General features: G+C 35.9%; 1 protein-coding gene across 1 annotated transcript; it reads left to right on the forward strand.

Annotated features, from left to right (window-relative positions):
• Positions 1–434: 434 nt before the first annotated feature.
• LOC135685926 (sodium-dependent neutral amino acid transporter B(0)AT3) lies at positions 435–14,134 on the forward strand. The gene is made up of 9 exons (XM_065202025.2): positions 435–602; positions 713–874; positions 2,930–3,489; positions 3,941–4,051; positions 4,384–4,623; positions 5,625–5,823; positions 10,093–10,252; positions 10,822–10,987; positions 12,935–14,134. Exons 1-9 carry the CDS (start codon positions 584–586, stop codon positions 13,250–13,252), a joined length of 1,935 nt encoding a protein of 644 aa, XP_065058097.1. The 5' UTR covers positions 435–583; the 3' UTR covers positions 13,253–14,134.
• Positions 14,135–14,192: the final 58 nt, after the last annotated feature.

Below are 14,192 nucleotides of genomic sequence, written 5' to 3' on the forward strand. Positions count from 1 at the left end.
ACGTGTATTTGTTGTTGTTCATTCTCCTCGCATTGCGGTGTTTCTTATTTGCGACATTTTCATCGATTTTTCGCCGCGAGAATACCTTGGAGTCCGTCGAGCAGACTGCTATTGTGACCTTTTCTTTATTCAAACATGTAATTTATGTCGCTAAAACTGTAAAAGGTTCGTTTCACTTCTTCTTTTTAACCACAGCTCATGTTTGAGAATTTTCCGACATAACAGTGAATTTTTCGAAAATCCGTCAAATTTTGAAAACAGGAGGGCCACGGCCCCCTCTGTCCCCCAGTCAGGACGCCCCTGATCTCTTAACAAGCTGGTTTAGTGTAATGGAAGATCGGAATAGTGTTCCTCCATTCCCGTTCCGTCTTTTAAGTTGCGCATCTTCGGCCCACTGATTACGAATTATGTTGACTCACCTTTCTTTCAAACGAAATTTCGTGGAGAGTGATCGTGTGGAATTCTGCCCTCGAATCGAAAGACTCCTCTGTAAGGAAAGGGGCAATAGGTGGACTGAATATATTTTCAAAACGTCTGGATCACTGAAATAAACCAAGTAATTTTCATCGAAAAGGGCATCACAATGGCACCTCAACCAGAAAGTAAGTTTTCTTATCGTTTTATTTTTATTTGAATTTCATATCCTTTAAGTTAAAAAAGCCCTTGGTTTTTGAAGTACTTACTAGCGTTTAAACTTGGTTTTTACATACAGACGCAATTGAAATGAAAGCAGTTAAGACGGAAGACATACAGATTGAGCCCGCTAGGGATTCTTGGGGTCATAAAGCAGAGTTCTTGCTCGCATCCATCGGCTTGGCAGTTGGCCTCGGTAACGTGTGGAGATTTCCTTACCTGTGCCAGAAAAATGGTGGAGGTAAGTCAACTGATTTCTAAATATTACCTATACAATTTTTGAGCTTACCATGCAGCAAAATGTAGATTTAACTAACATCGGAAGTAGCGGTTGAATTGAACCCTGCTTGATTTCTTTTTCAAACTTTGGGAATCCAATGGGAAATCTCAAACTTTGTATGAAATAAATATTCGTATTGAAAGCATCGATATGCAAATCTTTCTACAAGCTTTAAAATATTCTAAAATATTTTCTGATGTTTTTTCATGTAGTTACTTTACTTTCCGTCTTTGCATAGGCCTATTCGTATGTTTTTTTGTTGACATCGCCTCTTGTGCCGCTATGTCATTACGCCACTTTGTGGCGAAGACACGAAGACCGCCTTTTTGACATCTATCTGATTCTCTGGATTCCAACGGTAAAAGCCTGACCTGACTTTGGGTCTTTGGCAGGAATAATGCTAACATCAGATTGTCGAAAAATCACAAGTTTTTGGAACACGGCAACTTTTTAAACAACTGGGGCGTGGGGTTGATCGTAGGAGGTTTGTTCCCACCATGGCTTGTTCCAACGCGGAAGAAAAATTTTGAAACTATATCATCTAGAATGGCCAAAAAACATTGTGTCGGAACCGCCGAAGCTATCTCCAAATTTCATTGGTAATCATTTCTTAGTATGCTCAATCTTTTTGTATTAACGTAGAAATATATTATCCATATAACAATCTAACAGAAGATACTAATCAGCAAGATATAAGTAAAACTTAATGTTAATGACTGATCACTAATATAAAGTAATATAACCTATTAAAAATGGACTTGGAGGCAATGCAACAATTTTTTGTTTAGACTTATATTTGAGGCAAGGACACTCCTTATTGCTTTACACTGAAATCTTAACATTTTACCCCTAAACGATTTAGAAGATCTTCAGTTCTCAAAAAGATTCAACAAGGTTCTGAAATCAGTTAGAAATACTACAAGCCAGATATTTGTTTGGATGAAAATTGCTGAATACCTTATGAAGGCTATGCAAAAATTTAAGGTATCATAGAGCTTTGGAACAGATGGCATCTCCAGCTATTTTCTTAAAATAGGGATGCCTGTTTACACACTTGTGCTGAGTAGTATATTTTTATAAATCTATTTCAGAGGGCTTATTTCCAAACAACTGTAAAGTTGCTAGAGTAGCTCCTATCTATAAAGAGGGGCCTACTGAAAGCAGGTCAAACTACAGACCTTTATCCGTGCTCCCGGTTGCTTCATGTCTTTTTGAGAAGACAATTTTTGACTAACTTTACACCTACTTCAAGGATAATAAGTTCTACTTACGTCAATCCCGCTTCAGGGCCCTGCACTCAGTTTTGACATGCTTATTGAAAAGTGGTAATGACTGGTACCATGATTTTGACAAAGGATTCCTTTCATCTGTAGTATTTATTGACTTGAAAAAAACCTTTGATACTGTAGATCATGCAATTCTCATTCAAAAGCTTTGTCATTATGGAGTGCAGGGAAAGGAGCTGGATTGGTTAAAATCGTACCTACAGGGTTGTAAGCAAGGTTGTAAAGTAAATGGACATACATCAGAAATAGCAAACGTGAACTGCAGCATACCTCAAGGATCGTGCCTTGGTCCACTACTATTTTTGATATATATATGAATGACTTGCCATGTGCATTGCAAAGCACAAAAGTGACCATGTATGCTGATGACACAAGCATTTTGTACTCATCAAAATCTATAGCCGAGATGAATGAAGCAGTTAATTCAGATCTTAAAAAGCTCCAGATTTGGTTGGAAGGTAATGGACTGTTCCTTAATGCAGCCAAAACTCAAGGCATGATCCTTGGTTTCTTGATAAATTTAAAAAAAACATAATATGGATAATAGAGATCCTGTAATCAATCTACATATAAACGAGAACAACTTAGATTGGATCAAATAAATATATGGGCATTAATAAGAATTCATCTTTGTTATTGAATTGTATGTTGATTAGCTATCTCTTTTTAATTACTGTTTCAAAATGGAAGTTGACCCCTTACTGACATAAAGTATCTGATCTTGTTTTAGGAGCTTTCCTGATCCCCTATGTTATTTTTATGGTAATTGAAGGCATTCCATTGTTTATGATTGAATTTGCAATTGGCCAAAGATTAAGGAAAACTGCACTTCTGGCCTGGAAGGAGATTCACCCAGCTTTTTTTGGCATTGGATTATCTTGTCTTGCTGTGTCGTTCATGCTCTGTATATACTACGTCATTGTGCTGAGTTGGTGTGTTTATTACTTTTTCATGTCGTTTCAAAAAAGTCTTCCTTGGGACAAGAAAAACTGTGTGAATTACAAACCATACCAAAGTCTGAAAAACCAAATAAGTGTATTAGAAAAAATGAACAAATCATTGCCAGATGTATCCCAGAATCTTACAAGCTTGAAATTAATGCTGAACAGTTTTCCTGACTGTTGTGTTAAAGATGCACCAATGTGGTATTTTTATCATCGAACATTACAAGTTTCATCTAATATAGAAGATGCCGGTGTTGGCTTAAATTCTAAACTGGTAGTGTGCTTAGTGGTAGCATGGGTTGTCACCTATTTGTGTGTTGTCAAAGGAATCCAGTCAAGTGGAAAGGTTTGTGCTTTAGTTACATATACTGTCACGCTCAGAGTTTTTTAACTGGTTAATAATTTTAATAATGTTTAGTTTATATTTTACAAAAGAATATTAAAGAACAGTGTTTCAATAGAAAACTGTAAGATGTCTATTTAAACTCCCTGTTTTTGGTAAGTATCAGTATAACCAAGGAAAGATCACAACATAAGTGACAATGAGTGCATTTTCTGATAAGTAAACATTGTTCAAACCAAAACTCCAGTTTGCTGCTTGAAAAACCGACGCTTATTCCAGTGAGCCAAACAGCCCAATGAAATGAGCCAGGAAACTCTGAAGCCAACAATGGAGAATTCACCATAGCCAAGGTAGTTTTTGTAATATAAATGTTTATTCCATCATAGAGTGGAATGATTGCTGCTTGCTTTCCATATGTTAAACATTGTTTTGAAAATAACTTTCTTTTTTATAGGTTGTGTACTTTACTGCAGTATTTCCGTACGTTGTTCTGATAATATTCTTCTTCAGAGGAGTGTCGCTAGAGGGTGCTGGCAATGGGATTCGCAAATTTTTTGAGCCAGATGTAAGTTAATTTGGATTCATAAGGCATTCACTTTGCTTTTTATTTCTATCTTTTGTTGAAAATTTAGTTTTAATTTTGTTCAATAGTTTAGAATAGGAAAATGACTTCAATTTTTCAACCAAAGTATTATTACGAAAATGAAGATCACGTAAAACAATATATCAGTGTCAGTTTATGAAAAATTGTATTATGTATTGTTTTGTTTCCATCTGTGTAGCACTAATGGCAAGATTCAAGATTTGACTAGAGTTACATGCTGCTATGTTATTAACAAGCCAAGGTTTCTTTAGGCATTGATAAATTGCAATGATGTACATCTACTTTTATGACAGTTCAGTTTGTTGAAAGATCCTCAGATTTGGATGGATGCTGCGACTCAAATGTTTTTCACCCTCAGCCTTGGATTTGGTGCTTTAATTGCCTTTGCAAGTTATATGCCTGAGAGAAACAATTGCATCAGGGATGCCTACACTGTTGTTTTCATCAACTGTGGTACTTCACTATTTGCAGGCATTGTGGTATTCTCCATTCTTGGTTACAGGGAACACAAAACAGGAATAGATGCTCGCAAGGTGCGATTGCTCACAGCTACTGTTTGTTTAAGCTGCTTTTTTAGCTACCTAAAATGTTATTTCATTGTCCAACCAGTTTTTGCAGAAATAGAAGAAGTAGGTGATAATGCAAGGGAGTATATTGGTCTGTACTTCAATACTGCTACTATTATGTGTGAAATTGCACATTGCCTAGAACCACCTAGGCATGCTTTGAATGTCTGATTGACGCTTTGATTGAGGTCATTGTATTTTATTTTAGAGCATCAGTACATGAGCTATTTAAGTAAAACTATAAGCAAGTTCTATAGATGTCTGTTATGCTTCAAGCTAGTTTGAAGAAATGACTTAGTCGTTTCTGTTAAGCTCAAAAGTTCTATATTTGAAAATAGGTTCTATCTAAACAGTGTAGACAGAAGGAGTTCGTTTTCACCTAAGGACTCCATTGGTAACATTTTCAACAGGTAGGGCAGCACTGATTGGGCAACCTCAACAGTCATGTGCTCGCGTTTCTGATTGGCCTATTTCAATCCACAACTGGGTTTATATTTTTCCTAGCATAATAGAGTTTTCAATCTATGATCTGTTATTTTATACTCTGAAGAGTGTGAGATGAAAAGCTTAAGTATGACACAAAAGTTTTCTTTTCAGAAAGCCATTCTTATATACTTTTTTTATAAAGCTATCAGGTCTCAGGTAATAACAATTTTAAGGTCTAAAGATTATGGATGGCATGCCATCGAAGGCCTTTACTTTTCAATTACCAGCATGCCCGCAAATCTAATATTACCTGCACTGTTACTTGCTTTATTTTGGTCTTTTCTTTCTGGGGTTTTATGTAGGTATTACTAAAATATTTGTAATTCTTATTTATTTGTTATATTTAGATGTTTTTAATGGGTGTTTGAAATCACAGCAACCTCTAGAAATGTTGGTAGAATAATTTTCTTTTTGTTACTCTTTTCCTTAGTCACATGAATATATTGTTTTTAACATGATTTGTTTCTTTGATTTGCATACAGCTTGGGTCAGGGCCTGGACTTGCATTCATGACATTTTCAGATGCTCTTCTGCTCATGGATGGTTCCCCATTCTGGTCTGCTCTCTTCTTCATTATGTTGATTTTACTTGGCATCGATTCTGAGTTTGGCACTCTAGAAGCAGCTATCTCTCCTATATACGAATTAGGATGGGTGAAGATGAGCAAACCTCTATTCACAGGTAAAATCAAACATACTTCATTGCTTTGATGAAATGATAACTTCACTTTGAGCAAGAGTCCCCAGCCTCAGACATGAACTTGTTTCATAAAATTTGTACCTTGTTGACGCAGTTGTTCACATAGTTTTTCAGAGTAGTTGTTCAGAGTTTCAACTCCATAATAATAATAATAATAAAAATAATAATAATAATGGAAACTTTTCGTTTTCAATTCAATTAAAACTACAATTACAAATTTCACTATTACAAAGGTAATTTGCAATTGGCTAGCCTGAGTTTACAAAGAAAAAGACTATTACAAGCACAAAAAAAGAAATTAACAACAAAATAATAATAATAATAATAATGATAATAATAATAATTATAGTAATATTGGATATGATATGACAAGTTAAGAACAAACTGTAAATGTTTTATAGCCAAATATGTTCCTTGCAGAAATTAGCATTATCCATGCACTTTTTTGCACCTATTTCGCCATACGATGCTACCACAAATCATGTTTGATACACTGCACCACTTCATTGTTTCTTTTGCCTCTTCCCCTAGTCCTAGCCTTTTCAAGCCTAGATACATGTACAAATCAAAGCGGACAGTGACTTCAACAATTTCACATTCTCTCTTGTTCATTTTTAACTCTAGTATATCAGGCTTCTTTTGGTTTAGCTGTCGCAATGCATTTCTGATGTGTGGAAAAGCTGTTTCTACCTTTTTTTGACAAATAACGTTGATGTTGAATTATTTTTTTGGATTTTTTGGCATAAGAATTCTACGACCCGATCGTGCCTCGCGAGTATAAATCTTTGTACTTTCTGCAGGAATTCATTAAATGTGCCATTGATTCAGTCCTTTCATTACACATTGAACATCTTTTATCGTGATCCTTATTCCACATATGAATTAGCTGATTACAAGGAATTTGATTCATACGTGCACGTAGAATAAATTTGACTAAACTATCAGAGAGTTTTCATCCGTAATAAATTTGATGCGAAATTTTTTTGTCTATATTCTCAATTCCTATATAACTTCCTTGCATGCGGAGCTCACAGCTTTTAATGATATCCTGTTTCTTCAATTCCCCCTCGATTCCTCTTTTCAAATCTTTCCCATTCAACTCCTTGCCATTAACGACAACCACAGCAAAACCATCCTTGATCCATTAAACTGGTTAGCATGAAAAAGTAGATCTGACCAAACAGAGTTCGCTCCATATGTTTTTGTCTTTGCTAGTCCTCGGTTGGCATCTAATGCATAACCCAGAAAATTAGTTTCGCTATCTGTTTGTCTAACACCACGTGATTTCATGTCTAATTCCAAAGATTTTCTTGCCAGATACCGTATGTTCTCCTCATCATGTATCAACATTTTCATCAAATTAGATAAAGTGTTGCCCTATATACGTTTGATGGTCTCTTTATCCCCAGCCCCCCAAGTAGTCTGTTGGCGAAAAATATCTTGTCACTGCTCTTGGGATATAAATCAAACATTTCTTTGGCGGTTTTCGTAATCTTTGCATCCAGTTCTTCAAGCTGTTTTTCTGCTACCTTTGTGTTTTCAAAGTTGTGTGAAATCTTTGCTAAAGCCATGTTATTGAAAGCACTGAGTTTTCAAGGAACATTCCTTGATTTTATCAATTGTATCTTTGAATTCTTTGATGAATTCCTTAACTTGTTTTTCGTCTTCGTCTGCTATGGTAAACGATTTGCCAAGATATTTATACGATTCGGACCTCTTGTACGTTGCTATTGTTTCTCCTTGAACTTTAATGGCTGGCTTTTTGTCACCTTTTCCCTTATGCCAATTGTTACCCGACCTTCGCTCATAAAATAACGCACACTTAGATGCCTTTACTTTCAAACCAGCTTGATCAAAGAGTGGTTCACATTTTATTACCATCTCTTCAAGTAGTTTTAAATCATATGTTACCATTGCAATGTCGTCTACATATGCTTGTATTGGAATTGGCCTAATGTTTCTTTCATTTTCTATATTCAAACTAATCAGGGCATGATTGAATGCTGGTTTTAGTACTTTATCCACTATCACTAGAGAAATCATAACGCTCAATGGGTTACCTGTTTTTGTGCCCCTTGTGATGTAAATTTTCTGAGTCAAATTGTTTCCGCAAATAACTTGAAAGCTGGAACGATGATATATGTGCTCAATAATCTTACAGTATACAATCGAAATGTTGTATTCACGCAATGTGGTTGTAATTTCTTTATGCTTGATACTGCCAAACGCATCTGCAAAGTCGATAAATATAATATGGAGTTTTGTGCTTATACGTCTAAAGTCATCCAACGCTGTTTTCAGGCAAAACATTAAATCTTGCCTATTTCTTCCTTTAAGAAAAGCCCTTTGCCAAAATTCAATTTGTGGCTCAATGAAGGGCAGAATTCTGTTTATGATGCTACGCGAAAATAATTTGTAAATAACAGATGATAAAGATATATCACGAAGTGTCGTTAAGTCTTCGCGGCTATAATTCTTTTTCGGAATTCTTTGCACTTTATCATGTTTCCATTCGGAGGGTACTTTTCTATTTTTTAAACTTGTATTAAATATGCCCACAATGTCAGTTTTAATTAAACTAAATTCTCTCTTTATGTCCTCATACACAACCCTATCCAGCCCTGCTGATTTTCCATTGGGAAATATTTTCACAACATTTTCAATTTCTTTCTTATTAAATGGCCTAACTTCTTCGATATCATTTTCGTCGTTGTCAACAAGGGATATTTCTTCCTCGTTTCTTGAATCATTTCCTAAAAGAAACAATTTTTCATTTCGATACAACACTTCTGTTTCCGCTTGATCAATTTCTACTTGTGTTTTGTTTGGCCATTTACAATCGTTCTTTATAACTTGAATTGCCCTCTTTCTTTTGTGCAGCCAAAGATCTGTCAATTTACTCCGTGAACACACCTTGTCTGAGTGAAAAGAATGGTTGTATTGTTTTATTGACATAAGACAACTGCTTTTCTAACTGGAACAATATTGGGTCATCTCTGTTACCACCAAGGGACGGTTCCTTTGGTAGCGTTTTCAAAATACGTAAACAATATTTGCAAAGATTTAAGTTCCATGGCTTGCCATTGAAGCTTTGTTGTCGAAATTTCCCGCTTTTCACGAATATTCCATTGATGACTTTAAGGACTCTTTTCCATTTGCTAAAATCTCCCTTGCAGATAAATTTATCATAAAATACTCCCCTACTGCTCAAAGACTGACGAAAGGCCCTTTCTTGTTTTTCAAATTCCATCCATTCATAGTCATTTAGGTGAGAGGCAAATTCATCAAGTGGCCTAATCCATGCAATGTTTTCGCGCTCAAGACGTATGACTTTCCCTGCTTTGATGGCATCTTTCGCGTAATTTGATGGCAGGTAGCAAATAATAATGAAGCATTATCTTTACAGGAAGAACGAATGGATAGTGTCCAAACTGCCAAATATCTTGGAACACAATTGGATAACAATATAACTGGCAAGGTCACCTCAAATCTCTGTCAACAAAAATCAGTAGAGCAATTAGGTTTCTAAAGTATGTCAAACATTTTCTAACCCAGGACTGAGTCCCACTTTAGATACTGTTGCTCAGTTTCGGGAATCTGTGGAGCAACCTAAAAGAACCATTTGCAAAAACTTCAAAATCGAGAAACAAGAATATTTACGAAGAGTCGCTGTGATGCTGTGTGCTACACCACTGCCAAATACTCTTGGACTTAAACCACTTCACGATTTGATAAATACTGAAATTCACCCTATGTTTTCTGATGGTTTTATTGGTCGAATCTTCTCTAGACCGACTCAACCCTCCCCCTTACTAGCAAATGATGTTAACATCAGCTCTCAACTGTCTTGTTGCTTGATTCCGCTTGATTCCGCTTCATATCGACAGAGCCCTCAATCTTATCACACCATTTCCATGGTGATTAAAAGTAAAAAATATTTCCATCTCTCTGACTATTTCAGGCTTGACTAAACGGAGGAGCCTTGTGCCTTGAGAACCTTAAAAGGAAGTCTACTGATTTTTAAGGTTAAATTAAAGTTGTAGAATCGTCGTTAAAGAGGTACCTTATTTTTATAATTTTGGAATTATCTGATTACAGCTCAAGCTGTAATGGCGGTAGTCTGAATTCGCTACTGCCATTCTATTCTACAAAAGTTATTACAGCTCTTGCTATTCAGTATCAAGCATTGTAAACCGCTGTACAGTATTCTACATAATTTTGTTATGTATATTTTTATTGTTTCTTTTTCAGGCATCTGTGCATTTGTGATGTTCCTTATTGGTCTTTGTATGGTTTCTGGACCCGGTTTCTATATTTTCCAAATATTTGATGACTTTTCTGTGACATTGCCACTGTTGTTTATTGCTTTTTTCCAAGTCACTGCTGTCTCTTGGGTCTATGGGAACGACAAGTAAGAATCGTTACTTTTCCACTTCTTTTGATGAATTACGTTTAAAATGCTTAATATCCATTCATTTTTTCTTTTGTATTTATAATAACAACAATAATTTAAAAATAATAATAAATCAAATTGTTATACAGGGTAATCTATCAGTACAAAAATCACTAGAATCTAAATCTTTTAAAACATTAAAACCATAAAAGATATAGTTTGTGCCTATTTACATGCAGGACTTTTGGTTTATCTTCAAACCTGGGTGATAGATAGTATGTATGAATATGTAATTGTCATTAGTAATTCAGATATTGAATTAAAAATTCAAGCATTAGCATTCGTACATTGTTTTCTGTCTTTTTAATGTTTAAATTGTGACGACGAAGCACGGAGAACTGCCACGAAACGTCGATAATTATAACTGTTGACTATTCAGACACCAATTTAACTATCGGATTTGTCATAACCAAACGCTGGAAATGCCTTAAAAATAACCTTGGCATTGCATTTGAGTATGGTTATTGTCGAAACTAAAGTTGTTTTGGATAGCATAGAATTCAATTGTTGTTTTTTTCTATTTACAGTTTTGCTAATGACATTGAGTATATGACTGGTAGTAGGCCAAACGCATTTTGGCTCATCTGCTGGAAATATATTTCGCCTCTTGCCCTTATTATTGTCTTCATTGCCACCTGCGTGAAATTATCGAGAAACGCACCGACGTATGCCGCATTTGTTGGATGCACAGAGGTAAACCTTTTCGTTTTTAAGGATTTGCGATTTCATTAACCACATAGCTCGCTAACTTGAATTGCATCGGGTTGTCAACGTAAGTAGGAAACAAATAGGAAACAATTCACCTGATAAGTTTTTAATTGAAACAAATACCGAAGATTGAGTCTTAATTTTGAGTTAAAGTTAGATAATTGGCTTTTAAAATGGCTTTGAAAAAAGGAAAGATTTATTAAACTAAAGCTTTTGGTCTGACACTCTTCAGGGCTTAAAACGTCAGAACATAGATCGCTAGGCTAGGCAATATATATACCCAGTTGTGGATCGAAATAGGCCAATCAGAAACACGAACACATGACTGTTGGAGTCCTAAGGAGTCCTGAGGTGAAAACGAACTCCTTTTGTCTACACAGTAGCAGTTTTTTCGTGCCTATGTAGATCGATTCCAAAACTGCTAGGTGGAACGACGATCGGGCTTTACCAATAATCCGAAACATGTCGCCATTATAGTTTTTTGCACAATCTGGGTTTTCCAGTAAATGCTGCCCGATAGCAGAATCGCAGGTTTTAGTTGTAATTTTAGATTTGCAATATCGAGATGGCTGTTCTCTTTGGGGACGAGTTTTGTTTCTAATACTAGACGGAACATGTTGTTTTATTCTACCCTCCAATCTTTGGGTAGTGCAACCTACGTAGCCAGAATCACACTGGCAAGTAAATTCATAAACAACGGAACTTTCTTGTGTGGCAGGAACGCAGTCCTTTTGAATGGATGTAAGGGCCTTTTTCGTACTGTAAACAATACGTGGGTTGACTGCAAAGGAACAATTTGTAATGGCCTGTTTTATTTGACTTTCAAAACGCAGGGAACTGTCACCGATCCAGGGTAGTTTTTGATAGACCAGGCACTTTTGAGGACCAAATTTTACGTCAGACGAGAAATTTCCTATCTTCTCCTTAATGTAAACTGAAATAACATCCTCTGTATAGCCGTTCTCCAGAAAGATCTTAGTTAGTTTTTCAAGTTCCGAGTCGAGTTTAGACTTGGAACAAATCATCAGTACCCTATGTGTAAGTGTTTTGATGAGGCTGATTTTTCTTTATTTTGGGAAAAACGAACTCCATCGAGTGTATTACCCCGAAAATGTGGGTTCACGGTATACACTAGTGAGAAATCCAGTGCCAGATTTTTCAACCAAAACATCTAAAAATGGGAAGGAGTTATTTTCTTCCTTTTCAAATGTAAACTGTAGGGCTGTGTGAAGGCTATTAAGGCTATTAGAAAAATATCACACTCAGCCTCTGTTTTGAAAATGGTATATGTGTCATCCACATACCGAAAATAAACACCCGGCTTTTGGTCGCAGTCAAACGAACGCTCTTCATAAAAGCCGACAAAGATATTGGCCAAGGCAGGTCCCATAGGGCTACCCATAGCGACACCATCCTTTTGTTGGTACATTTCATTGTTAAAACTGAATTCAACTGAACGTGTTGCAGTTTCCATCAGTTCAATGAATACTTCCTCTGGGAATGGTGGGCTATTAAGCTCGCTCCGGTACAAAGCGTCGGCACTTTTGTGAAAAGGCTGCTAATGTCAAAAGATGTTTCGTTTTTGATGTTCAAATTTTGCATGAACTCAGCGAACGTAAAAGAGTCCTTGATACAATGTTTTGAATATTTTTGAACAACAGGTCAACCTCAACAGTCACGTGCTCGTGTTTCTGATTGGCCTATTTTGATCCACAACTGGGTATATACATTTTCTAGCGTAGAGTTTTTGATCTATCTTCTGACATTTAAAACTCTGAAGAGTGTCAGACTAAAAGCTTTAGTTTACTAAAAGTTTGCTTTTCTCAAAGCCATTTTCAAGTTTTGTACCACCAAAAGATTGTTTGCAAATTAGCTTTTATCGATATTTTTGTAAAATAATAATTTTCACCTAAGGAATGCATTTTTCTTTAGGCTCCGTTCTCGCCATTGCATCCTGGAAGTGAAACATGGCTGGCTTCTTTCGAATATCCATCGTGGGGAAAACTCTTGATTGTTGTTGTTATTCTGGCGTCGATTCTCCCAACACTCATTTTCATCGTTATCAAGTGGCCGAAAAATTCCCTTCAAGCTTTCAAACGCACTTTTGCTTCTGGTATTGCAAACTACTTACCGGATCCATCTTGGAAAGACCCTTCAAGAAGAAAATCGCCTGCGCAGATGGAGCTAGAAATTCTCGCCAAAAAGAAAGGGTTAGCTGCCTCTGGTGATGGCAAATCAAAAGTTCTTTAACTTTTTCTCTTTACTGTAATCCTGAGACGCATTTTTCATCGTCGATAGCAGCAGTTATTCATGCTCTTTGGAACAAACTCATTTAGATACATCTTTTTTCGATAGATCTCCCGTACTTAAGGACCATGTAACATAAAGAAATATTGTACTTAATCTAAGCTCCGTTTTGGGCATGTTGTATTTATCGTTTAAAGGGCCTATTTTCACTATTTTGCTTTTGTCTTCACCTGCCGTTCAGCAAAAATTAGTCAGTCAGTTGAACTTTTACCCTACTATCCTTGTATGTTTTTCATGCTCGCAAACATGAAAGCTTTTGCAAGACCTACAATTCCATAAGCTTGCTCCGGGGAATAGTACGATGTGATGCATGGATCTTTTAAAAGTGCGCTGAGATATCCGTTTCTTGTGGTTTGCTGCATTGTGGTTTGCTGCTGTGCTTCACGTCATTCGTAAGCAATTCCGAAGCACCTGTTAAGGGTTTTCATGCAGCCGCAAACCCTTTGCTTGAAGCATTACATTTTTGATTTATGACGAATAGAAAGGAAATGAAAAATAATCGAACAAGCAGATTTATAGATGGCTCTAAACATAAAAAATATTAATTCGATTTAACAGCGGCGCATCTTTATAATGTGAATTGGCTCTTCCAAACTTTTTATTTCGCTGTTTTTTGCTGATATTGAGGGATTTATTTATAGCTGTGGTAAAATTTATATACTTGTTTTGTATTTAACGGCTTGATATTTTAACTACCATTTGTATTTTTAGGTTATGCTTTTCTTATATTGAAAAATACTTCGAGAAATAAAGTAAACTGATGTATAATTTTGTTGCAAATGTAATTTGAAATTAAAATCTGAATTTATATTTTGCATTTTGTCACCCAGTTTTTTTATGGTCGTCTTCATTCTCAGAATTATCATTTTTGTTTTGATTATCT

The sequence above is a fragment of the Rhopilema esculentum genome, chromosome 6 (genome assembly GCF_057945365.1).
Source record: "Rhopilema esculentum isolate cy_ngs chromosome 6, ASM5794536v1, whole genome shotgun sequence".
Classification (NCBI taxonomy): Eukaryota; Metazoa; Cnidaria; class Scyphozoa; order Rhizostomeae; family Rhizostomatidae; genus Rhopilema; species Rhopilema esculentum.